The sequence below is a fragment of the Ranitomeya variabilis genome, chromosome 6 (assembly GCF_051348905.1).
Source record: "Ranitomeya variabilis isolate aRanVar5 chromosome 6, aRanVar5.hap1, whole genome shotgun sequence".
NCBI classification, from domain to species: domain Eukaryota; kingdom Metazoa; phylum Chordata; class Amphibia; order Anura; family Dendrobatidae; genus Ranitomeya; species Ranitomeya variabilis.
In genome coordinates, this window is record NC_135237.1 from 551,725,447 (window position 1) to 551,752,897 (window position 27,451).

Genomic DNA, 27,451 nt, shown 5'->3' on the forward strand with positions numbered 1-27,451 from the left:
AGGAGAAAAGCTGTGCTGCAGAAAAATGCTGCGTATAAAGGAGGAGTGTGAGGTGCAGGAGGAGGCTGTGTATAAAGGAGGAGCGTGAGGTGCAGGAGGAGGCTGTGTATAAAGGAGGAGCGTGAGGTGCAGGAGGAGGCTGTGTATAAAGGAGGAGAGTGAGGTGCAGGAGGAGGCTGTGTATAAAGGAGGAGCGTGAGGTGCAGGAGGACGATGTGTATAAAGGAGGAGCGTGAGGTGCAGGAGGAGGCTGTGTATAAAGGAGGAGCGTGAGGTGCAGGAGGACGATGTGTATAGAGGACGATGTGTATAAAGGAGGAGCGTGAGGTGCAGGAGGAGGCTGTGTATAAAGGAGGAGAGTGAGGTGCAGGAGGAGGCTGTGTATAAAGGAGGAGCGTGAGGTGCAGGAGGACGATGTGTATAAAGGAGGAGCGTGAGGTGCAGGAGGAGGCTGTGTATAAAGGAGGAGCGTGAGGTGCAGGAGGACGATGTGTATAGAGGACGATGTGTATAAAGGAGGAGCGTGAGGTGCAGGAGGAGGCTGTGTATAAAGGAGGAGCGTGAGGTGCAGGAGGAGGCTGTGTATAAAGGAGGAGCGTGAGGTGCAGGAGGAGGCTGTGTATAAAGGAGGAGTGTGAGGTGCAGGAGGAGGCTGTGTATGCAGGAGGAGCGTGAGGTTCAGGAGGAGGCTGTGTATAAAGGAGGAGCGTGAGGTGCAGGAGGAGGCTGTGTATAAAGGAGGAGCGTGAGGTGTAGGAGGAATAAGGCTCCTTAACTGCCACCGTTGAATGTCGTATCAGCAGTCGTTAAGGGGTTAATATTGTGTTCAAAGAAAACAGTGACATTTTTTTTTCTTGCGCGCATTCATTCCCACACTGGTCCTCGGAACACAGTGGGCTGCTCAACCCCTGCAGATGAACCCAATGCCTGCCTAAAAGCATCATACCTTTGGAGACAAGTGAAGAAAATGTCGCTGAACACAAACATGAGGGTCCACGTGACAGCTGATGTTTCTGCTGGACTGTTCTCAAACCAACTGTCGACTATTGGAGGTGTCAAAGCACCAGTAAACTCAACCACTGGACAGATCATGTTTCCAAGCAACTTTTGCTTCATCGTTTACAGCAATTGAGGAGCTAAAAGAAAAGGTTTTTCCAAACATTCAGTGCAACTTCAAAAAGTCTGGCTGGCTGTGTGAAAGGGTTATTCTATCTCCGAAAAATGATCGTGTCAACAAGATCAATCTTAAAATTTTAAGTCTTCTTCCAGGTACGTGCACAACGTACAAGTCAGTGGATACAGTAACAGACCCTGATCAAGCATTATTCTATCCAATACAGTTCCTCAACTCCTTGGAACCACGAGGACTTTTTCCACATAAACTCTTTCTAAAACCTGGAGCACCTATTCTGCTGTGGAGAAATGTAGATCCACCAAAGCTGTGTAATGGAACAAGACTCTTGATTAAAAAAAATGTTTACACATGTAAATGAAGTACCATTTTGACAGGATGTGCCAAAGGAGAGGACAATTTCATTCCAAGAATTGCTCTCATTCCATCTGATTTGCCTTTTGATTTTAAACGCCTCCAGTATCCAGTGCGACTGCCATTTGCGATGTCCATTAACAAGTCCTTGAAAGTAGTAGGGATCGATTTGCAATCTCCATGATTTTCTCATGGTCAACTTTACGTGGCCTGTTCAAGAGTTAGAACTGCCAAAAAACTGTTTATCTTTGCATCGGAAGGAAAAACTAAAAATGCTGTTTATCAAAAGGCTCCTGAATGAGTTGAAAATAAAATACTATCAATACTTGGGTAATCATTTAGCTAATTTGTGCTACAAATCTGTAGTGGTGAGTATATGATGTGAAATGTTTTTATGTGCAATATAATCATTATAATTTGTTATAACTAACCAGTTAGTTATTATGCCCGGGCAACGCCTGGCTCTTCAGCTAGTTAATAATAAAAATAAATATAAGACCTATTATTCTGGTCATCATCGTTGTAAGCGACAATGCGGGACCATGAATGGACACGTCATAATGTCAGGAGGGACCAACGATAACTCCCAGTTATCAATGTAGTTGAAAATTTCCAGGAGGAATAACAGTAGAACAGCACAAACCATGAGCAACTAACGGATGCTTCAGAAGTGATGGGGCAAGTATTATGGCCGGCGAGTTAGGCCAAGAATGGAAGAGGCTCCACCAGGGGGGAAAGCCAAAATAAAGCTTTCTTGCTGTACGAGAGCTTTTTTTTTTTTTTTTTTTTTTAAATTTGGGGTGTTATTTGCGGCACAAGTTGTATTTAAGTTATATTACACTGAAAAGCGAGGAAAAAACCCCCTGCAATTCTTTTAACAAAATGAGGGGTTTGTTTCTTGCGGCACTAAGACATTGACATAGTTATTTGTATCATTTTTGGATCTTGAAAAAAAAAATTATGGACACTATTCTTTTTTATGAGTCTTGTAACTTTTCTATTTCTCCTGTGCCTGCTGCTGCTAAAGAAAAATGAATATTCACTGCTATCCACACCCATGGGAGTGGAGAGAAGTATTAATTTCTCTTTTATAGCGGACACACTACTAGCTGCAGCAGCCGGGGCGTTCATACCAGGACGGAGATGGGTGTCCTGCATACCAGAATAGGGATGAAGGGACCATGCATACCTGGATATGGACGAGGGGAACCATGCATACTAGGATAGGGACAAGGGGGCCATGCATACCAGACTAGGGATGAGGGGACCATGCATACCAGGATAGACATGAGGGGGGCCATGCATACCAGTATAGGGACAAGGGGGCCATGCATATCCGGAAAGAGATGAGGGAGCCATGCATACCGGGATAGAGATGAGGGGCCATGTATACCAGGATAGGGATGAGGGGACCATGCATACAAGGATAGGGATGAGGGGGCCATGCATACAAGGAGCTGTTTCTCTTGATCCTGTTTGACCTGCACACGGGGACGGCGTCTCCTCCTCCCTTCCTCATGTGGGTAATTCCATGCTTTCTTCGCCTGATATTGGACACTCACTCTATTTAGGTCACTTACCATGCTGGTATTTTACCCATGAGTGGCGAGTCTGTTTGCTATTCAGCACATACAGATGCTATAGGGCTTTAGGCCCCATTTATTTTTGTGCCTTTCGTCCCATGAGTCAGAGGGGTGGCTGTTTATTATAAATAAGGTTGTGCAGGTTTGTATTTGTATATAATTTGTTACATTCATATACGGATCAAGTGTCTCATGCTTTATTGGTTTTAATTATGTTTTATGGTTTTTTCTTTGAAGTTGTGGTTTGTCAATAAAAATTCCTGCTTTTACATTTGAGTATTATTATTCTATTTGTTCGTGGTGTGCATTTACATAAATGGCTCCTCTCTCTTGTTCAGTTTCATGATACTGGCCGCTTTTTTTGCACCCCGACTAGGATTTAGTATTATACATTATTGGTAGTGCGCTCTTCTTCTTTATTTGGAGGGGGACCATGCATACCAGGATAGGGAAGAGGAGCCATGTATACCAGGATAGGGATGAGGAGCCATGTATACCAGGATAGGGATGAGGAGCCATGTATACCAGGATAGGCATGAGGAGCCATGTATACCAGGATAGGGATGATGGGGCCATGCATACCAGGATAGGGATGAGGGGGCCATGTATACCAGGATAGGGAAGAGGAGCCATGCATACCAGGATAGGGATGAGGAGCCATGTATACCAGGATAGGCATGAGGAGCCATGTATACCAGGATAGGGATGATGGGGCCATGCATACCAGGATAGGGAAGAGGGGGCCATGTATACCAGGATAGGGATGAGGAGCCATGTATACCAGGATAGGGAATATTATTACAAGTTTTACTTAAAATGTTTTTTTCTAATTTCCTCCTCTAAAACCTAGGTGCAATCTTATAGTCCGAAAGATATGGTGTGTATAATATATATATATCATATACACACACACTAGATGGTGGCCCGATTCTAACGCATCGGGTATTCTAGAATATGCATGTCCACGTAGTATTTTGCCCAGCCATGTAGTATATTGCCCAGTCACGTAGCATATTGCCCAGCCACGTAGCATATTGCCAAGTCACGTAGTATATTGGCCAGCCATGTACGTAGTATATTGGCCAGTCACGTAGTATATTGCCCAGCCACAAAGTATATTGCCCAGCCCACGTAGTATATTGCCCAGTCACGTACTATATTGCCCAGTCACATAGTATATTGGCCAGCCATGTACGTAGTATATTGGCCAGTCACGTAGTATATTGCCCAGCCACGTAGTATATTGCCCAGTCACGTAGTATATTGGCCAGCCACGTAGTATATTGCCCAGTCACGTAGTATATTGCCCAGTCACGTAGTATATTGCCCAGTCACATAGTATATTGGCCAGCCACGTAGTATATTGCCCAGTCACGTAGTATATTGCCCAGTCACATAGTATATTGGCCAGCCATGTACGTAGTATATTGGCCAGTCACGTAGTATATTGCCCAGCCACGTAGTATATTGCCCAGTCACGTAGTATATTGCCCAGTCCACGTAGTATATTGCCCAGTCACGTAGTATATTGCCCAGTCACACAGTATATTGGCCAGCCACGTAGTATATTGCCCAGTCACGTAGTACACTGCCCAGTCACGTAGTATATTGCCCAGTCACGTAGTATATTGGCCAGCCCATGTAGTATATTGCCCAGCCCACGTAGTATATTGCCCAGTCACGTAGTATATTGCCCAGTCACATAGTATATTGGCCAGCCATGTACGTAGTATATTGCCCAGTCACGTAGTATATTGCCCAGTCACGTAGTATATTGCCCAGTCATGTAGTATATTGCCCAGTCACGTAGTATATTGGCCAGCCATGTACGTAGTATATTGCCCAGCCACGTAGTATATTGCACAGCAACGGAGTATACAGCACAGAGCCACGTAGTATATTGCCCAGCCCACGTAGTATATTGCCCAGCCACGTAGTATATTGCCCAGTCACGTAGTATATTGCCCAGCAACGTAGTATATCGCCCAGCAACGTAGTATATTGCCCAGCAACGTAGTATATTGCCCAGCCCACGTAGTATATTGCCCAGCAACGTAGCATATTGCTCAGCCACGTAGTATATTGCACAGCGACGGAGTATACAGCACAGAGCCACGTAGTATATTGCCCAGCCATGTAGTATATTGCCCAGTCACGTAGTATATTGCCCAGCCACGTAGCATATTGGCCTGCCACGTAGCATATTGGCCTGCCACGTAGCATATTGGCCTGCCACGTACGTATATTGCCCAGCCACGTACGTATATTGCCCAGCCACGTACGTATATTGCCCAGCGATGGAGTATACAGCACAGAGCCACGTAGTATACAGAGTTAAAATAAAAAATAAACATATACTCACCCTCCGAAGGCCCGTTGAAGTCCTGGCCCTGTGCGCGGTGCAGGCGTCAGCTTCCAGTCCCAAGGTGTGATGACGTCGTGGTCACATGACTGTGACATCATGGCAGGTCCTTCTCGCGCAGGACCTGTGATGACGTCGCGGTCACATGACCGTGACGACCAGAGTCGGCAGCTTCCGGTCCCAGGATGGTATGCCAGAAGGTCCTTCCATGACGTCACAGTCATGTGACCGCGACGTCATAGAAGGTCCTTCTCGCAGGGCCTGTGATGACGTCGCGGTCACATGACCGCGACGCCATGGAAGGTCCTTCTGGCGTACCATCATTGGGACCGGAACCTGCCGCTTGCATGGAGCGGTCACCGTAGCGTCGCGAGGAGCGCGAAAGGTGGCGGATGGTGAGTATAGCAGGTTTTTTTTTTTTTTTTTAACATGACATTTTTACTATTGATTCTGCATAGGCAGCGTCAATAGTAAATAGTTGGGGACACACAGGGTTAATAGCAGCGGTAATGGAGTGCGTTACAACGCGGCCCGTTACCGCTGCCATTAACCCTGTGTGAGCGGTGACTGGAGGGGAAGGAGATTATGGAGCAGGCGCTGGGCAGTGACTGCAGGGGAGTAGGGGAGGGACTAATCGGACTGTGCCCGTCACTGATTGGTCGCGGCAGCCATGACAGGCAGCTGCCGAGACCAATCAGCGACTTGGTTTCCATGACAGACAGAGGCCGCGACCAATGAATATCCTTGACAGACGGACAGACAGACAGACGGAAGTGACCCTTAGACCCTTCATTCATATATATATAGTCTGGCTGGGATAGGACGCGTGTGGGGTCGCGTGTGCAACAGATTTTAAGTGCAACAGTTTAAAGTGCTTGGCAGTTAGAAAATGGCAGTTGGACAGGGCAGGAGACCGGTAAGGTGGATAAGTTTTTCAAACCTTCCTGCTTCTTGGTAAGTCATACTACATTATGCATTGATCATATCAATCTGCTTATTTGATTTTACTTCTGCTTTCTCACAACTCGCCCGCCCTTTAACACATTCTGGGCCCTCTCTCCATATCCACCCCTCCCTTCTCCCCTCACCCATGTATAACTCTGAGGCTCTACTGACATTTCTTACCCACTCCAAACCAGCCACCACCTCCAAGCAGCACTCAAATGTTCATACAAATCATCCCACCACCTGCTCTTTCCGTTTTTTCTCCTTCTACTAGTTGCAGGCGACATCTCCCCGAACCCTGGCCCTCCCTCCACCAGAATACATTACTCTCCTCCAGCTGCATATAGAAACCCTGCTAATCTCATTAACATTCAGTGCATGCTTTCTCCTATTGCTTTCCACTGTACTCTCTGGAATGCACGGTCTGTGTGTAACAAACTAACTTACATTCACGATCTTTTCATCTCTAATTCCCTTAACCTTCTGGCTATTACAGAAACCTGGATCCAGGACTCAGACACCACCGCTGCTGCCGCTCTCTCGTTTGGTGGGCTGAAATTTTCACATACCACCAGACCTGAGAACAGACAGGGTGGAGGTGTTGGTTTGCTCCTTTCATCACAATGTGCTTTCCAGGACATCCCCCCGGTTCCCTCTCTCACTCACATTTCCTTCCTTTGAAGTCCACGCCGTCAGACTCTTTAAGCCCGTCTCCTTGCGAATGGCGGTTATTTATCACCCTCCGGGCTCCTCCCACCAGTTTCTAGACCACTTTGCCACCTGGCTTAAGGTACCTTCACACGAAACGACTTTGTAACGATATCGCTAGCGATCCGTGACGTTGCAGCGTCCTCACTAGCGATATCGTTTAGTTTGACACGCAGCAGCGATCAGGATCCTGCTGTGATATCGCTGGTCGCTGAATAAAGTCCAGAACTTTATTTGGTCGTCCGATCGCCGTGTATCGTTGTGTTTGAAAGCAAAAGCAACGATACCAGCGATGTTTTACACTGGTAACCAGGGTAAACATCGGGTTACCAAGCGCAGGGCCGCGCTTAGTAACCCGATGTTTACCCTGGTTACCAGCGTAAAAGTAAAAAAACAAACAGTACATACTCACCTGCGCGTCCCCCAGCGTCTGCTTCCTGACACTGACTGAGCGTCGGCCCTAAAGTTACATAGTTATTAAGGTTGAAGGAAGACTGTAAGTCCATCTAGTTCGACCCATAGCCTAACCTAACATGCCCTAACATGTTGATCCAGGGGAAGGCAAAAAAAACCCCATGTGGCAAAGAGTAACTCCACCACGGGGAAAAAAATTCCTTCCCGACTCCACATACGGCAATCAGACTAGTTCCCTGGATCAACGCCTTATCAAGGAATCTAGTGTATATACCCTGTAACATTATACTTTTCCAGAAAGGTATCCAGTCCCCTCTTAAATTTAATTAATGAATCACTCATTACAACATCATACGGCAGAGAGTTCCATAGTCTCACTGCTCTTACAGTAAAGAATCCGCGTCTGTTATTATGCTTAAACCTTCTTTCCTCCAGACGTAGAGGATGCCCCCTTGTCCCTGTCACCGGTCTATGATTAAAAAGATCATCAGAAAGGTCTTTGTACTGTCCCCTCATATATTTATACATTAAAATAAGATCACCTCTTAGTCTTCGTTTTTCCAAACTAAATAGCCCCAAGTGTAATAACCTATCTTGGTATTGCAGACCCCCCAGTCCTCTAATAACCTTGGTCGCTCTTCTCTGCACCCGCTCCAGTTCAGCTATGTCTTTCTTATACACCGGAGACCAGAACTGTGCACAGTATTCTAAGTGTGGTCGCACTAGTGACTTGTATAGAGGTAAAATTTTGTTCTCCTCATGAGCATCTATGCCTCTTTTAATACATCCCATTATTTTATTTGCCTTTGTAGCAGCTGCCTGACACTGGCCACTGAATATGAGTTTGTCATCCACCCATACACCCAGGTCTTTTTCATTGACGGTTTTGCCCAGAGTTTTAGAATTGAGCACATAGTTATACATCTTATTACTTCTACCCAAGTGCATGACCTTACATTTATCCCCATTAAAGCTCATTTGCCATTTATCGGCCCAAGCTTCTAGTTTACATAAATCATTCTGTAATATAAAATTGTCCTCCCCTGTATTGATTACCCTGCAGAGTTTAGTGTCATCTGCAAATATTGAAATTCTACTCTGAATGCCCCCTACAAGGTCATTAATAAATATGTTAAAAAGAAGAGGGCCCAATACTGACCCCTGTGGTACCCCACTGCTAACCGTGACCCAGTCAGAGTGTGCTCCATTAATAACCACCCTTTGTTTCCTATCCCTGAGCCAGCTCTCAACCCACTTGCACATATTTTCCCCTATCCCCATTATTCTCATTTTATGTATCAACCTTTTGTGTGGCACCGTATCAAAAGCTTTTGAAAAGTCCATATACACTACATCTACTGGGTTCCCTTGGTCCAGACCGGAACTTACCTCTTCATAGAAGCTGATCAAATTAGTCTGACATGATCAGTCCCTAGTAAACCCGTGCTGATACTAGGTCATGAGGTTATTCCTCTTCAGATACTCCAGTGTTATGGTTCTCAATGGCAAGAGAACATAGCCCAGCATACATAGGAACTAGCTCTTGGAAGGATGGAAACTTAAACTGACCATGAACTAAACCTGCCGCACAACTAACAGTAGCCGGGTAGCGTAGCCTGCGTTTTATCCCTAGACGCCCAGCGCCGGCCGGAGGACTAACTAATCCTGGCAGAGGAAAATATAGTCCTGGCTCACCTCTAGAGAAATTTCCCCGAAAGACAGACAGAGGCCCCCACATATATTGGCGGTGATTTAAGATGAAAATGACAAACGTAGTATGAAAATTGGTTTAGCAAAATCGAGGTCCGCTTACTAGATAGCAGGAAGACAGAAAGGGTACTTTCATGGTCAGCTGAAAACCCTATCAATACACCATCCTGAAATTACTTTAAGACTCTAGTATTAACTCATAACATCAGAGTGGCAATTTCAGATCACAAGAGCTTTCCAGACACAGAAACGAAACTGCAGCTGTGAACTGGAACAAAATGCAAAAAACAAACAAGGACAAAAGTCCGACTTAAGGCCCCGTCTCACTAAGCGATTTACCAACGATCACGACCAGCGATATGACCTGGCCGTGATCGTTGGTAAGTCGCTGTGTGGTCGCTGGGGAGCTGTCACACAGACCGCTCTCCCCAGCGACCAACGATCAGGGGAACGACTTCGGCATCGTTGAAACTGTCTTCAACGATGCCGAAGTCCCCCTGCAGCACCCGGGTAACCAGGGTAAACATCGGGTTACTAAGCGCAGGGCCGCGCTTAGTAACCCGATGTTTACCCTGGTTACCAAAAAAAACAAACACTACATACTCGCCTTTCGGTGTCCAGGTCCCTTGCCGTCTGCTTCCTGCTCTGACTGAGCCGCCGTACTGTGAGAGCAGAGCGCAGCGGTGACGTCACTGCTGCTCTCACTTCTCACTGTACGGCCGGGAGTCAGTGAGAGCAGGAAGCAGACGGCAAGGGACACCGAAAGGCGAGTATGTACTGTTTGTTTTTTTTGGTAACCAGGGTAAACATCGGGTTACTAAGCGCGGCCCTGCGCTTAGTAACCCGATGTTTACCCTGGTTACCAGTGAAGACATCGCTGGATCGGTGTCACACACACCGATTCAGCAATGTCAGCGGGGCCTCAACGACCAAAAAAAGGTCCAGGCCATTCTGACACGACCAGCGATCTCGCAGCAGGGGCCTGATCGCTGGTACGTGTCACACATAGCGAGATCGCTATGGAGGTCGCTGTTGCGTCACAAAACTTGTGACTCAGCAGCGATCTCGCTAGCGATCTCGCTATGTGAGACGGGGCCTTTAGCTGGAAGTTGTCTGGTAGCAGGAACATGCACAGAAAGGCTTCTGATTACAATGTTGACCGGCATGGAAGTGACAGAGGAGCAAGGTTAAATAGCGACTCCCACATCCTGATGGGAACAGGTGAACAGAGGGGATGATGCACACAAGTTCAATTCCACCAGTGGCCACCGGGGGAGCCCAAAATCCAATTTCACAACAGTACCCCCCCCTCAAGGAGGGGGCACCGAACCCTCACCAGAACCACCAGGGCGATCAGGATGAGCCCTATGAAAGGCACGGACCAGATCGGAGGCATGAACATCAGAGGCAGTCACCCAAGAATTATCCTCCTGACCGTATCCCTTCCATTTGACCAGATACTGGAGTTTCCGTCTGGAAACACGGGAGTCCAAGATTTTTTCCACAACGTACTCCAACTCGCCCTCAACCAACACCGGAGCAGGAGGCTCAACGGAAGGCACAACCGGTACCTCATACCTGCGCAACAATGACCGATGAAAAACATTATGAATAGAAAAAGATGCAGGGAGGTCCAAACGGAAGGACACAGGGTTAAGAATCTCCAATATCTTGTACGGGCCGATGAACCGAGGCTTAAACTTAGGAGAAGAAACCCTCATAGGGACAAAACGAGAAGACAACCACACCAAGTCCCCGACACAAAGCCGAGGACCAACACGACGACGGCGGTTGGCAAAAAGCTGAGTCTTCTCCTGGGACAACTTCAAATTGTCCACCACCTGCCCCCAAATCTGATGCAACCTCTCCACCACAGCATCCACTCCAGGACAATCCGAAGATTCCACCTGACCGGAGGAAAATCGAGGATGAAACCCCGAATTACAGAAAAAAGGAGACACCAAGGTGGCAGAGCTGGCCCGATTATTGAGGGCAAACTCCGCTAAAGGCAAAAAAGCAACCCAATCATCCTGATCTGCAGACACAAAACACCTCAAATATGTCTCCAAAGTCTGATTCGTCCGCTCGGTCTGGCCATTAGTCTGAGGATGGAAAGCAGACGAGAAAGACAAATCTATGCCCATCCTAGCACAGAATGCCCGACAAAATCTAGACACGAATTGGGTTCCTCTGTCAGAAACGATATTCTCCGGAATACCATGCAAACGAACCACATTTTGAAAAAACAGAGGAACCAAATCGGAAGAAGAAGGCAACTTAGGCAGGGGAACCAAATGGACCATCTTAGAGAAACGGTCACACACCACCCAGATGACAGACATCTTCTGAGAAACAGGAAGATCCGAAATAAAATCCATCGAGATGTGCGTCCAAGGCCTCTTCGGGATAGGCAAGGGCAACAACAATCCACTAGCCCGAGAACAACAAGGCTTGGCCCGAGCACAAACGTCACAAGACTGCACAAAGCCTCGTACATCTCGTGACAGGGAAGGCCACCAGAAGGACCTTGCCACCAAATCCCTGGTACCAAAGATTCCAGGATGACCTGCCAACGCAGAAGAATGAACCTCAGAAATGACTTTACTGGTCCAATCATCAGGAACAAACAGTCTACCAGGTGGGCAACGATCAGGTCTATCCGCCTGAAAATCCTGCAAGGCCCGCCGCAGGTCTGGAGAAACGGCAGACAATATCACTCCATCCTTAAGGATACCTGTAGGTTCAGAATTACCAGGGGAGTCAGGCTCAAAACTCCTAGAAAGGGCATCCGCCTTAACATTCTTAGAACCCGGTAGGTATGACACCACAAAATTAAACCGAGAGAAAAACAACGACCAGCGCGCCTGTCTAGGATTCAGGCGTCTGGCGGACTCAAGATAAATTAAATTTTTGTGGTCGGTCAATACCACCACCTGATGTCTAGCCCCCTCAAGCCAATGACGCCACTCCTCAAAAGCCCACTTCATGGCCAAAAGCTCTCGATTCCCAATATCATAATTCCGCTCGGCGGGCGAAAATTTACGAGAAAAAAAAGCACAAGGTTTCATCACGGAGCAGTCGGAACTTCTTTGCGACAAAACCGCCCCAGCTCCGATTTCAGAAGCGTCGACCTCAACCTGAAAAGGAAGAGCAACATCAGGCTGACGCAACACAGGGGCGGAAGAAAAGCGGCGCTTAAGCTCCCGAAAGGCCTCCACAGCAGCAGGGGACCAATCAGCAACATCAGCACCCTTCTTAGTCAAATCAGTCAATGGTTTAACAACATCAGAAAAACCAGCAATAAATCGACGATAAAAGTTAGCAAAGCCCAAAAATTTCTGAAGACTCTTAAGAGAAGAGGGTTGCGTCCAATCACAAATAGCCCGAACCTTGACAGGATCCATCTCGATGGAAGAGGGGGAAAAAATGTATCCCAAGAAGGAAATCTTTTGAACCCCAAAAACGCACTTAGAACCCTTCACACACAAGGAATTAGACCGCAAAACCTGAAAAACCCTCCTGACCTGCTGGACATGAGAGTCCCAGTCATCCGAAAAAATCAGAATATCATCCAGATACACGATCATAAATTTATCCAAATAATCACGGAAAATGTCATGCATAAAGGACTGAAAGACTGAAGGGGCATTTGAAAGGCCAAAAGGCATCACCAAATACTCAAAGTGGCCCTCGGGCGTATTAAATGCGGTTTTCCACTCATCCCCCTGCTTAATTCGCACCAAATTATACGCCCCACGGAGATCTATCTTAGAGAACCACTTGGCCCCCTTTATGCGAGCAAACAAATCAGTCAGCAGTGGCAACGGATATTGATATTTAACCGTGATTTTATTCAAAAGCCGATAATCAATACACGGCCTCAAAGAGCCATCTTTCTTAGACACAAAGAAAAAACCGGCTCCTAAGGGAGATGACGAAGGACGAATATGTCCCTTTTCCAAGGACTCCTTTATATATTCTCGCATAGCAGCATGTTCAGGCACAGACAGATTAAATAAACGACCCTTAGGGTATTTACTACCCGGAATCAAATCTATGGCACAATCGCACTCCCGGTGCGGAGGTAATGAACCAAGCTTAGGTTCTTCAAAAACGTCACGATAGTCAGACAAGAATTCAGGAATCTCAGAGGGAATAGATGACGAAATGGAAACCAGAGGTACGTCCCCATGCATCCCCTTACATCCCCAGCTTAACACAGACATAGCGTTCCAGTCGAGGACTGGGTTATGAGATTGCAGCCATGGCAATCCAAGCACCAACACATCATGTAGATTATACAGCACAAGAAAGCGAATAATCTCCTGATGATCCGGATTAATTCGCATAGTTACTTGTGTCCAGTATTGTGGTTTATTACTAGCCAATGGGGTGGAGTCAATCCCCTTCAGAGGTATAGGAGTTTCAAGAGGCTCTAAATCATACCCACAGCGTTTGGCAAAGGACCAATCCATAAGACTCAAAGCGGCGCCAGAGTCGACATAGGCATCCGCGGTAATAGATGATAAAGAACAAATCAGGGTCACAGATAGAATAAACTTAGACTGAAAAGTGCCAATTGAAACTGACTTATCAAGCTTCTTAGTACGCTTAGAGCATGCTGATATAACATGAGTTGAATCACCACAATAAAAGCACAACCCATTTTTTCGTCTAAAATTCTGCCGTTCGCTTCTGGACAGAATTCTATCACATTGCATATTCTCTGGCGTCTTCTCAGTAGACACCGCCAAATGGTGCACAGGTTTGCGCTCCCGCAGACGTCTATCGATCTGGATAGCCATTGTCATGGACTCATTCAGACCCGCAGGCACAGGGAACCCCACCATAACATCCTTAACGGCATCAGAGAGACCCTCTCTGAAATTCGCCGCCAGGGCGCACTCATTCCACTGAGTAAGCACAGACCATTTACGGAATTTTTGGCAGTATATTTCAACTTCATCTTGCCCCTGAGATAGGGACATCAAGGCTTTTTCCGCCTGAAGCTCTAAATGAGGTTCCTCATAAAGCAACCCCAAGGCCAGAAAAAACGCATCCACATTGAGCAACGCAGGATCCCCTGGAGCCAATGCAAAAGCCCAATCTTGAGGGTCGCCCCGGAGCAAGGAAATCACAATCCTGACCTGCTGAGCAGGATCTCCAGCAGAGCGAGATTTCAGGGACAAAAACAACTTGCAATTATTTTTGAAATTTTGAAAGCAAGATCTATTCCCCGAGAAAAATTCAGGCAAAGGAATTCTAGGTTCAGATATAGGAACATGAACAACAAAATCTTGTAAATTTTGAACTTTCGTGGTGAGATTATTCAAACCTGCAGCTAAACTCTGAATATCCATTTTAAACAGGTGAACACAGAGCCATTCCAGGATTAGAAGGAGAGAGAGAGAGGAAGGCTGCAATATAGGCAGACTTGCAAGTGATTCAATTGAAAGCACACTCAGAACTGAAGGAAAAAAAAAAAAAAAAAAAAAAAATTTTCAGCAGACTTCTTTTTTCTCTCCTTTCTCTGCCAATTAATTTAACCCTTTGTGGGCCGGTCAAACTGTTATGGTTCTCAATGGCAAGAGAACATAGCCCAGCATACATAGGAACTAGCTCTTGGAAGGATGGAAACTTAAACTGACCATGAACTAAACCTGCCGCACAACTAACAGTAGCCGGGTAGCGTAGCCTGCGTTTTATCCCTAGACGCCCAGCGCCGGCCGGAGGACTAACTAATCCTGGCAGAGGAAAATATAGTCCTGGCTCACCTCTAGAGAAATTTCCCCGAAAGGCAGACAGAGGCCCCCACATATATTGGCGGTGATTTAAGATGAAAATGACAAACGTAGTATGAAAATTGGTTTAGCAAAATCGAGGTCCGCTTACTAGATAGCAGGAAGACAGAAAGGGTACTTTCATGGTCAGCTGAAAACCCTATCAATACACCATCCTGAAATTACTTTAAGACTCTAGTATTAACTCATAACATCAGAGTGGCAATTTCAGATCACAAGAGCTTTCCAGACACAGAAACGAAACTGCAGCTGTGAACTGGAACAAAATGCAAAAAACAAACAAGGACAAAAGTCCGACTTAGCTGGAAGTTGTCTGGTAGCAGGAACATGCACAGAAAGGCTTCTGATTACAATGTTGACCGGCATGGAAGTGACAGAGGAGCAAGGTTAAATAGCGACTCCCACATCCTGATGGGAACAGGTGAACAGAGGGGATGATGCACACAAGTTCAATTCCACCAGTGGCCACCGGGGGAGCCCAAAATCCAATTTCACAACACTCCAGCATAGCATCCCTTAGAATGCCCTCCAGGATTTTACCCACAGTAGAGGTTAAACTTACTGGCCTATAATTTCCGAGTTCAGTTTTTGTCCCCTTTTTGAATATTGGCACCACATTTGCTATACGCCAGTCCTGTGGTACAGACCCTGTTATTATGGAGTCTTTAAAGATTAAAAATAATGGTCTATCAATGACTGTACTTAATTCCTGCAGTACTCGAGGGTGTATCCCATCCGGGCCCGGAGATTTGTCAATTTTAGTGATTTTTAGACGCCGCTGTACTTCCTGCTGGGTTAAGCAGGTGACATTTAATGGGGGATTATTATCACTAGTCATATTGGCTGCCATGGGATTTTCTTTTGTAAATACTGATGAAAAAAAGTCATTTAGCATATTGGCTTTTTCCTCATCCTCATCCACCATTTCACCCAGACTATTTTTAAGGGGGCCAACACTATCATTTTTTAGTTTCTTACTATTTATGTAGTTAAAGAATATTTTGGGATTATTTTTACTCTCTCTGGCAATGAGTCTCTCTGTCTCAATCTTTGCTGCCTTGATTTGCTTTTTACAGAATTTATTTAATTTTCTGTATTTATTTAATGCCTCCTCACTACCTACTTCCTTTAATTCTCTAAATGCTTTCTTTTTGTCCCTTATTGCGCCCCTTACAGCTCTATTTAGCCATATTGGTTTCCTCCTAGTTCTAGTATGTTTATTCCCATACGGTATATACTGTGCACAGGTCCTATCCAGGATGCTAATAAACGTCTCCCATTTTCTTTGTGTATTTTTGTGTCTCAGGATATCGTCCCAGTTAATTGCACCAAGATCCTCTCTCATCCGTTGGAAATTTGCCCTCCTGAAGTTTAGTGTCCGTGTAACCCCCCTACTACCCATCTTATTAAAGGAGACATGAAAACTTATTATTTTGTGATCACTATTCCCCAAGTGACCCCCAACCCTTATATTTGATATGCGGTCTGGCCTGTTGGTTAATATTAGGTCTAGCAGTGCCCCCCTCCTTGTTGGGTCCTGAACCAGTTGTGAAAGGTAATTGTCTCTCATAGTTGTCAAAAACCGATTACCTTTACTGGAACTGCAGGTTTCTGTTCCCCAATCTATTTCAGGGTAGTTGAAGTCCCCCATAATAATGACTTCTCCTTGAGTCGCACCTTCATCTATTTGCTTTATGAGGATATTCTCCATTGCTTCCATTAGTTTTGGAGATTTATAACAAACCCCTATCAGTAATTTATTATTTTTTCCCCCTCCCCTTATCTCCACCCACAGGGACTCCACATTTTCATTAAATTCACCTATATTATCACGCAGGATGGGTTTTAAGGAAGATTTTACATACAGACACACCCCACCCCCTCGCTTATCTGTACGGTCATTTCTGAACAGGCTATAGCCCTGCAAGTTAACAGCCCAGTCATGGCTCTCATCCAGCCACGTCTCAGATATCCCCACCATGTCATAATTATGCTCCAACAACATTAGTTCTAATTCGTCCATTTTGTTGGCGAGGCTTCTGGCATTAGTATACATGCACTTGATGTTACTCTCTGTACCTCTATTCTTTCTTAAATTACTAACTGTTCTAACCCCACCCCCCATGCCACCGCCACCCCCAACTTCCTTATTTGTGCCCAGGTCTCTATCTGCACTATCTTCCCCTCCTATAAATTGAATACCCTCCCCCATCCCTAGATTAAACACTCCAACCTTCTAGCCATTTTCTCCCCCAGCACAGCTGCACCTTCCCCATTGAGGTGCAGCCCGTCCCTAGCGTAGAGCCTGTAGCCAACTGAGAAGTCGGCCCAGTTCTGCAGGAACCCAAACCCCTCCTTCCTACACCAATTCTTGAGCCACTTATTAACCTCCCTAATCTCCCGTTGTCTCTCTTGCGTGGCACGTGGTACAGGCAGTATTTCGGAAAATACCACGTTGGAGGTCCTTGCTTTCAGCTTGCAGCCTAATTCCCTGAAATAATCTTTAAGGACCTTCCACCTACCTCTAACTTTGTCATTTGTGCCAATGTGCACCATGACCGCTGGGTCCTCACCAGCCCCTCCCAGTAATCTGTCCACCCGATCAGCGATGTGTCGGACTCGAGCGCCATGTAGGCAGCACACCGTCCGACAATCCCTGTCTTTGTGACAGATTGCCCTATCTGCTCCCCTGATAATTGAGTCCCCCACTACCAGCACCTGTCTGGCCTGCCCTGCTCTCCTATTTCCCTCCTTACTGGAGCAGTCACTCCTCCGGCTTTCAGAGGACATGCCTGGCTGCAGCAGTGCTACCCCTGTACTGGCACCCCCCTCATCCGCCAACTTAGCAAACTTATTGTGGTGTGCCAGATCAGGACTAGCCTCCCTGGCACTCTTCCCTCTGCCCCGCCTTCTATCTGTCACCCAGCTAACTGCCACACTGTCCTGCAGCTCCATCCTACCATCCCCCCCTCATCTATCCCATTGAGCGTCTGCTCTGTGAGCAGAAGACTCCTCTCCATATTGTCTATGGATCTCAGTGTTGCCAGCTGCACATTTAGATCCAAAATCTGGGCTTCCAAATGCACAATGTGCTCACATCTCGCACAGCAGTATGCACCCTCGACCGGCTGGTCAAGGACTGCATACATGTGGCAAGATGTGCACTGGATGGCATTAACAATTGTGGAGCACATTTCCTAATGGGGATTGCAGCACACAGAAACGTTAATTAAAAATAAATACAAAGTATTAATTAAACCAAAAAAAAAAAAACAGAAGCAATTCCTCCCTTGGAAACTCCCTGATTCCAAAGTCACTGAATCACAAGTCACACACTTACAGCCGTTCACACTTACGCTCAGGTCACACTCAGCTCGCTCACACACGTTGTGCTGAAGATTTATAGATTTTTTTTTTTTTTTTTCTCTCTATCTCCCCTCAACAGCAATCCACCTTGCTGTTCAGATGCACTTCCAAAAAGTGAAAGTGAAAGCACAGCGGTGACGTCACCGCTGTGCTGTTAGGGCCGGAGCTCAGTCAGTGTCAGGAAGCAGACGCTGGGGGACGCGCAGGTGAGTATGTACTGTTTGGTTTTTTTTTACTTTTACGCTGGTAACCAGGGTAAACATCGGGTTACTAAGCGCGGCCCTGCTCTTAGCAACCCGATGTTTACCCTGGTTACCCGGGGACCTCGGCATCGTTGGTCGCTGGAGAGCTGTCTGTGTGACAGCTCCCCAGCGATCAAACAGCGACGCTGCAGCGATCGGCATTGTTGTCGCTATCACTGCAGCGTCGCTTCATCTGAAGGTACCTTTACTCACTTCCTATCCTGTGACATCCCCACCCTCATCATGGGAGACTTTAACATCCCCATCAATGATCCCCTCTCCCAATCTGCCGCTCATCTTCTTTCTCTAACTTCTTCATTCGGCCTCTCACAGTTTACTAATTCTCCTACGCACGAGGACGGGAATACTCTGGACCTGGTCTTCTCACGTCCCGGTTCACTGCACGACTTTACGAACTCCACTCTCCCGCTCTCGGACCACAACCTTCTTTCCTTCTCTGTCAAGAATTGTCTCCTCACCTGGGACACCCCTACTTACCACACTTATCGGAATACACGTACCATTAATACCAAGCAGCTTGTAGACAATCTCCTCTCCACACATCTTTAGCCCCCATCTCCTCCCTCTCCTGTCCAGACTTAGCATTGTCACACTTCAATAATACACTGAAGAATGCCCTAGATGACGCAGCACCTTCTACACGCAGAAAGACCCGACACAGACAACGGCAGCCCTGGCACACTATGCAAACACGCTTTCTTCAGCGTTGTTCAAGGTGTGCAGAGCGGCAGTGGAGAAAGTCTCTCTTAGCAGAAGACTTCATCCACTATAAGTTCATGCTCAAAACCTATAACTCTGCCCTTTCTCTGGCCAAACAATCCTACTTCACCACCCTCATCACCTCATTATCCAACAACCCAAAACGACTTTTTGAAACCTTAAACTCCCTCCTGAAACCTAAAGTACAGGCCCCCATCACCAACCTCAGCGGTGAGTATCTGGCCACTTATTTCCTAGAAAAAAATCAACCACATCAGGATATCTCAGCGCAATCTCCTCAGTGCCTGGATCCCCTTCCCTGCCGCACCTCAAGCTCACTAGACATCTTTTTTAAATTCGTTTATTAATTCTAGAATAAACTATACAATACACACGTTTGCATTTGTTATTATCAATTACAGTATGGAATACAGATAGTTGCAATGCATCATCATATCTAAAAATATTGCAAAAGTAACAAACTGTGCATGTTGAATCACTGATGTCTTATAAATCACCTATTATATAACATTTAACTACTTTATCTTTTAATAGTACGCCGCCAAAAAGGAAGTTCCATACAGATTTCACCCTTTAAGTGATGCCCCCAAACCACGAGCCCAACTCTCACATGGTTGTCAAGTTAATGGGGATTACAAAGTATTATAAGAGGAGTTTCATCTACCCCAGATCTTCTCGAATTTACCTGGACATCCTCTATTTTGATATAGTGTACGTTCATACGGGATGATCGAATTCACCAGATCGACCCAGGCTCTGAGAGATGGGCAGGAACCACCCATCCATCGTAATGCTAACACCTTCCTATTCAAATGCGCTTTAAAAACCCATCTCTTCAAACAAGCCTACCACATCAACTACTCAGTAAACTAACTTTGCCCTGTTCCCTCCTTCCAAATATCACTCTAAATCTGCACCCTACTAATCATCTGTCTCCACACCCTCCATGCACATGATAACTGCACTTGATGCTTGACTATTGCACTTAAACACACGGGCTGATGACCGGATCATGCAGCTTTATAGGAAAAAAAAAAATATATATATATATTATATTGCCAGACCTGAAATAATCACTTTTTACCTATTGTGGCCCCCCATTTCCTTGTAATGTCACAGTTTAAATTGTCTTAACTTGTATTGATTTTATTGTCTGTACATGTCCCCGCTTAATTGTAAAGTGCTGCGAAATATGTTGGCGCTATATAAATAAAAATTATTATTATTAGACAATTATATAGTAGATTATATATATATATATATATATATATATATATATATATATATATATATACACACATATATACACACACACATAAATACACACACTCTTCAGTACTTTAGGACTTGTGACTGTGACTGGCTGACACACATATGGCTCCACACATGCCGTCAGTATCAGAGCAGCGGAGGGTCCGGCTGTCAGGAATTGGACCCTTACTGTTCTAAGGCGTAGCCCCATTAGTATCCAAGTCCGAAACCTTTAACTTAGAATGACCCCTTTAACAGCCCACGAACCCTCCGGGCACTGACGGTCCTGGTTCTTTCCATTAGCAGGTAGGACAGATGGGCAGATAGATACCTGGAATTGCCTCGTGAGCCGTCAGGAGAACGCTGACGATGGGATTCACCCCTTGGCTTTTCTCGGCGTCTTTCGATTGTGGCGCTTTCTCCGTTTTCTGCAGGCGCGATCTCTTTGGCTGTTTTTCTTTCTCCTTTTCCGTATCGGGCAGAATAAACTTCCCTTCAAAGTCATTGGCTTTAAAACAAAAACAAGACAGGTGTCAGCGCACTGTGCACATGTAAAGAGGTCTCGGAAGTTAGAAATGACATAGCTGAAAAATAGATTAGTTTACAAAATAGAGAGGCCCCTTTAAATATTAACCCCATTCCCGCTCAATGACAATACTATATTATGGAGCAGGCGGAGGGGCCGAACCCTATAAAGAAAACTCGGGTGCCAGCTACATAAAATAATATAGTCCCAGAAGGGAACTACAAAAAAAAAAAAAAAGAGTAAAATACGGTTTTTAAAATGCATAAGAAAAAAAAAAACTGAACCCTTGGCCACCCCAAGGGTCGACCTCCAACTGCAACAAGCCACTAAAATCAATACTACAGATACAAGTTTTTAAGTGATTAATTGGTCATAATATCGCACATCTGTACAAGTTCAATCTATAAAAAACTACAAATACCGTATATACTCAAGTATAAGCCGAGATTTTCAGCCCACTTTTTTGGGCTGAAAGTGACCCTCTCGGCTTATACGCGAGTCAGTGTTGGCGGGGGGGTCGGCGGGTGAGGGGGAGCGGCGGCTGCCACATACTCACCTGCTCCTGGCACTTTCCCTGCATGTCCCATGGTCTCCGGGCTGCTCTTCCTGTGTTCAGCGGTCATGTGGTACCGCTCATTACAGTAATGAATATGCACGCATATTCATTACTGTAATGAGCGGTACGTGACCGCTGAACACAGGAAGATGCCGCCGGCTCCCGGAGACCATGTGACAGTGAGATGCTGCCAGGGACCGTGCCGGGAGCAGGTGAGTATGACGGGGTAGGTGAGCATTGCGCGATAGTCACCTTCCTCGTTCCACCGCTGCGAGCTGCTCTGTCTTCCGTCCTCTGGCTGTGACTGTTCAGGTCAGAGGGCGCGATGACGCAATTAGTGTGCGCGCCGCCCTCTGCCTGAACAGTCAGTGCAGAGGATGGAAGACAGAGCAGCGCGCAGCGGTGGAACGAGGAAGGTGACTATCGCAAGTGCCGGGGGCCTAAGCAAAGAGAGGTGAGTATGTGATTTTTTTTATTTTAATCGCAGTACCAGCAAATGGGGCAAATGTGTGGAGCATCTTCTGGGGAATAATATATGGAGCATCTTATGGGGCCACAATCTATGGAGCATCTTATGGGGCATATACGAGGAGCATCTTATGGGGCATATATGAGGAGCATCATATGGGGCCATAATGTATGGAGCATCTTATGGGGCCATAATGTGTGGAGCATTTTATGGGGCCATCAAGCTTTATGCAGCATTGTATGGGGTATATTTTATGTTTCTATGGAGCATCTTATGGGGCCATTATTAACCTTTGTGCAGCATTATATGGGGTATATTTTAATATGGAGCATCTTATGGGGCCCATCATGAACTGGATGGAGCATTATATGGGGCTCCTGATTCAATATGGATATTCAAAAACACTTAACCTACTGATGTCTCAATTAATTTTACTTTTATTGGTATCTATTTTTATTTTTGACATTTACTGGTAGCTGCTGCATTTCCCACCCTAGGCTTATACTCGAGTCAATAAGTTTTCCCAGTTTTTTGTGGCAAAATTAGGGGGGTCGGCTTATACTCGGGTCGGCTTATACTTGAGTATATACGGTATTTATCCAGTGTAGTAAATGAAGAAAAATATTTATCGGAGATCAAAAATTGCTGTGTGATTCTCTTTAAAGGTTTTAAAGGCGGTTATAGGGATGAGAGGAGCACGTGGCATGAAGGAGAGAGAAGCTTCTTACTCACCGTGAGCGACATCTTCGTCGTCATTTAACACGATGATGCAGATGTGTTTTTTCAGCTGTCTGATGTTCGAGAACGTTCGGCTGCACTTTCGACACTCCAAACTGTCTGGCACAGGCTCCGGGGATGGTCGACCCTCCTCCACATCATCTCTAGCATGGCTCCCATTGCTCTCTGCAGGCTCCTCATCAGCGATGGATTTCTTTGTGGAACCCTTAGGCCGTCCTCGCTTTCTTTTTACAACGCAAAGTTCTACAAAGAAAATAAAAAGCAAAACAGAAAAATGAATGTAAAAATGTTAAAGAACTGCCCCTATGTACAAGAATATAACTAACTATACTACTGCCCCTATGTACAAGAATATAACTACTATAATACTGCCCCTATGTACAAGAATATAACTACTATAATACTGCTCCCTATGTACAAGAATATAACTACTATAATACTGCCCCTATGTACAAGAATATAACTACTATAATACTGCCCCCTGTGTACAAGAATATAACTACTATAATACTGCCCCCTATGTACAAGAATATAACTACTATAATACTGCTCCTATGTACAAGAATATAACTACTATAATACTGCCCCCTGTGTACAAGAATATAACTACTATAATACTGCCCCCTATGTACAAGAATATAACTACTATAATACTGTCCCTATGTACAAAAATATAACTACTATAATACTGCTCCTATGTACAAGAATATAACTACTATAATACTGCCCCTATGTACAAGAATATAACTACTATAATACTGCTCCTATGTACAAGAATATAACTACTATAATACAGCCCCTATGTACAAGAATATAATTACTATAATACTGTCCATATGTACAAGAATACAACTACTATAATACTGCCCCTATGTACAAGAATACAACTACTATAATACTGCCCCTATGTACAAGAATATAACTACTATAATACTGGCCCTATGTACAAGAATATAACTATTATAATACTGCTCCTACGTACAAGAATATAACTACTATAATACTGCCCCTATATACAAGAATATAACTACTATAATACTGCCCCTATGTACAAGAATATAACTACTATAATACTGCCCCTATGTACAAGAATATAACTACTATAATACTGCTCATATGTACAAGAATATAACTACTATAATACTGCGCCTATGTACAAGAATATAACTACTATAATACAGCCTCTATGTACAAGAATATAACTATTACCAAGAGGACAAACAAAAACACAGGTGAAAAACAATAGGATTAATCCCTGTGCCCGTCAGGAGATATTACAGCATAACAGTCCCGTACTAATAAATTATATAAACCTATAAACAAAAAGTACGACTTCAGACCATAATTGTACCAAAAATACACAACTTTATTGACAAAATTTAAAAAGGAAGACAGAAGACACAATAGATGATGTGTACCAATACAAAAAACACCATCAGCCTGAGGTATATACATACATTGTCCTTATTACCATATAGTGTGCCACCAAGGTATAATTATCTATTCCACCCAAAGGTCCACTAATACTTATTCCCAAAAAGTGATCACACCTACATGGCATAAGCTTAAAAAGAGCATATAGACATATTTAAGTTACCTCAAGTCCGATCGGTGCCAGAGCCCCTACGCACGTTTCGGCTATGACAGCCTTCTTCGGGCTCTGGCACCGATCGGACTTGAGGTAACTTAAATATGTCTATATGCTCTTTTTAAGCTTATGCCATGTAGGTGTGATCACTTTTTGGGAATAAGTATTAGTGGACCTTTGGGTGGAATAGATAATTATACCTTGGTGGCACACTATATGGTAATAAGAATATAACTACTATAATACTGCCCCTATGTACAAGAATATAACTACTATAATACTGCCCCTATGTACAAGAATACAAGAATATAACTACTATAATACTGCCCCTATGTACAAGAATATAACTACTATAATACTGCCCCTATGTACAAGAATACAAGAATATAACTACTATAATACTGCCCCTATGTACAAGAATATAACTACTATAATACTGCCCCTATGTACAAGAATATAACTACTATAATACTGCTTCTATGTACAAGAATATAACTACTATAATACTGCCCCTATGTACAAGAATATAACTACTATAATACTGCTCCTATGTACAAGAATATAACTACTATAATACTGCCCCTATGTACAAGAATATAACTGCTATAATACTGCCCCTATGTACAAGAATATAGCTACTATAATACTGCGCCTATGTACAAGAATATAACTACTATAATACTGCCCCTATGTACAAGAATATAACTACTATAATACTGCCCCTATGTACAAGAATATAACTACTATAATACTGCCCCTATGTACAAGACTATAACTACTATAATACTGCCCCACGTACAAGAATATAACTAGTATAATACTGCCCCCAATGTACAGGGATGTAACTACTATAATTATGCTCCTATTTACAAGAATATAACTACTATAATACTGCCCCTATGTACAAAAATATAACTATTATTATTATACATTTTTATAGTGCCATTTATTCCATGGCGCTTTACATGTGAAAAGGGGGCAAATATAGACAAATACATTAACCCCTTCACCCCCAAGGGTGGTTTGCACGTTAATGACCGGGCCAATTTTTACAATTCTGACCACTGTCCCTTTATGAGGTTATAACTCGAACGCTTCAACGGATCTTGGCGATTCTGACATTGTTTTCTCGTGACATATTGTACTTCATGATAGTGGTAACATTTCTTCGATATAACTTGCGTTTATTTGTGAAAAAAATGAATATTTGGCGAAAATTTTGAAAATTTCGCAATTTTCCAACTTTGAATTTTTATGCCCTTAAATCACAGACATATGTCACGCAAAATACTTAATAAGTAACATTTCCCACATGTCTACTTTACATCAGCACAATTTTGGAACCAAAATTTTTTTTTTGTGACGGAGTTATAAGGGTTAAAAGTTGACCAGCAATTTCTCATTTTTACACCACCATTTTTTTTTTTTAGAGACCACATCTCATTTGAAGTCATTTTGAGGGGTCTATATGATAGAAAATACCCAAGTGTGACACCATTCTAAAAACTGCACCCCTCAAGGTACTCAAAACCACATTCAAGAAGTTTATTAACCCTTCAGGTGTTTCACAGGAATTTTTGGAATGTTTAAATAAAAATGAACATTTAACTTTTTTTCACACAAAGTTTATTTCAGCTCCAATTTGTTTTATTTTACCAAGGGTAACAGGAGAAAATGGACCCCAAAAGATATTGTACAATTTGTCCTGAGTACGCCGATACCCCATATGTGGGGGTAAACCACTGTTTGGGCGCATGGCAGAGCTCGGAAGGGAAGGAGCGCCATTTGACTTTTCAATGCAAAATTGACTGGAATTGAGATGGGACGCCATGTTGCATTTGGAGAGCCCCTGATGTGCCTAAACATTGAAACCCCCCACAAGTGACACCATTTTGGAAAGTAGACCCCTTAAGGAACTTATCTAGATGTGTGTTGAGCACTTTGACCCAACAAGTGCTCCACAGAAGTTTATAATGCAGAGCCGTAAAAATAAAAAATCATATTTTTTCACAAAAATGATCTTTTCGCCCCATTTTTTTATTTCCCCAAGGGTAAGAGAAGAAATTAGACCACAAAAGTTGTTGTGCAATTTGTCCTGAGTACGACGATACCCCATATGTGGGGGTAAACCACTGTTTGGGCGCATAGCAGAGCTCGGAAGGGAAGGAGCGCTATTTTACTTTTCAATGCAAAATTGACTGGAATTAAGATGGGATGCCATGTTGCGTTTGGAGAGCCCCTGATGTGCCTAAACATTAAAAACCCCCACAAGTGACACCATTTTGGAAAGTAGACCCCCTAAGGAACTTATCTAGATGTGTTTTGAGAGCTTTGAACCCCCAAGTGTTTCACTACAGTTTATAACGCAGAGCCGTGAAAATAAAAATTCTTTTTTTTTTTTCACAAAAATGATTTTTTTTAGCCCCCAGTTTTGTATTTTCACAAGGGTATCAGGATAAATTGGACCCCAAAAGTTGTTGTCCAATTTGTCCTGAGTACGCTGATACCCCATATGTGGGGGGGAACCACTGTTTGGGCGCATGACAGAGCTCGGAAGGGAAGGAGTGCCATTTGGAATGCAGACTTAAATGGATTGGTCTGCAGGCGTCACGTTGCATTTGCAGAGCCCCTGATGTACCCAAACAGTACAAACCCCCCACAAGTGACCCCATATCGGAAACTAGACCCCCCAAGGAACTTATCTAGATGTGTTGTGAGAACTTTGAACCCCCAAGTGTTTCACTACAGTTTACAACGCAGAGCCGTGAAAATAAAAAATATTTTTTTCCCACAAAACTTATTTTTTGGCCCCCAGTTTTGTATTTTCCCAAGGGTAGCAGGAGAAATTGGACCCCAAAAGATGATGTCCAATTTGTCCTGAGTACGCTGATACCCCATATGTTGGGGTAAACCCCTGTTTGGGCACACGGGAGAGCTCTGAAGGGAAGGAGCACTGTTTTCCTTT

The 27,451-nt window shown here is 44.4% G+C and overlaps 1 protein-coding gene across 2 annotated transcripts in view; it reads right to left on the reverse strand.

Moving 5' to 3' along the window:
* The window catches only part of ZFAT (zinc finger and AT-hook domain containing), a 187,687-nt gene that overhangs the window by 116,487 nt on the left and 43,749 nt on the right, over positions 1-27,451 (reverse strand). For both annotated transcript variants that reach the window (XM_077271269.1, XM_077271270.1), the window contains exons 4-5: positions 22,893-23,141; positions 20,941-21,117 (exon numbers count right to left, since the gene is read on the reverse strand). In XM_077271269.1, the coding sequence (XP_077127384.1) occupies positions 20,941-21,117; positions 22,893-23,141 (426 nt within the window). The remainder of the gene's footprint in view (positions 1-20,940; positions 21,118-22,892; positions 23,142-27,451) is intronic.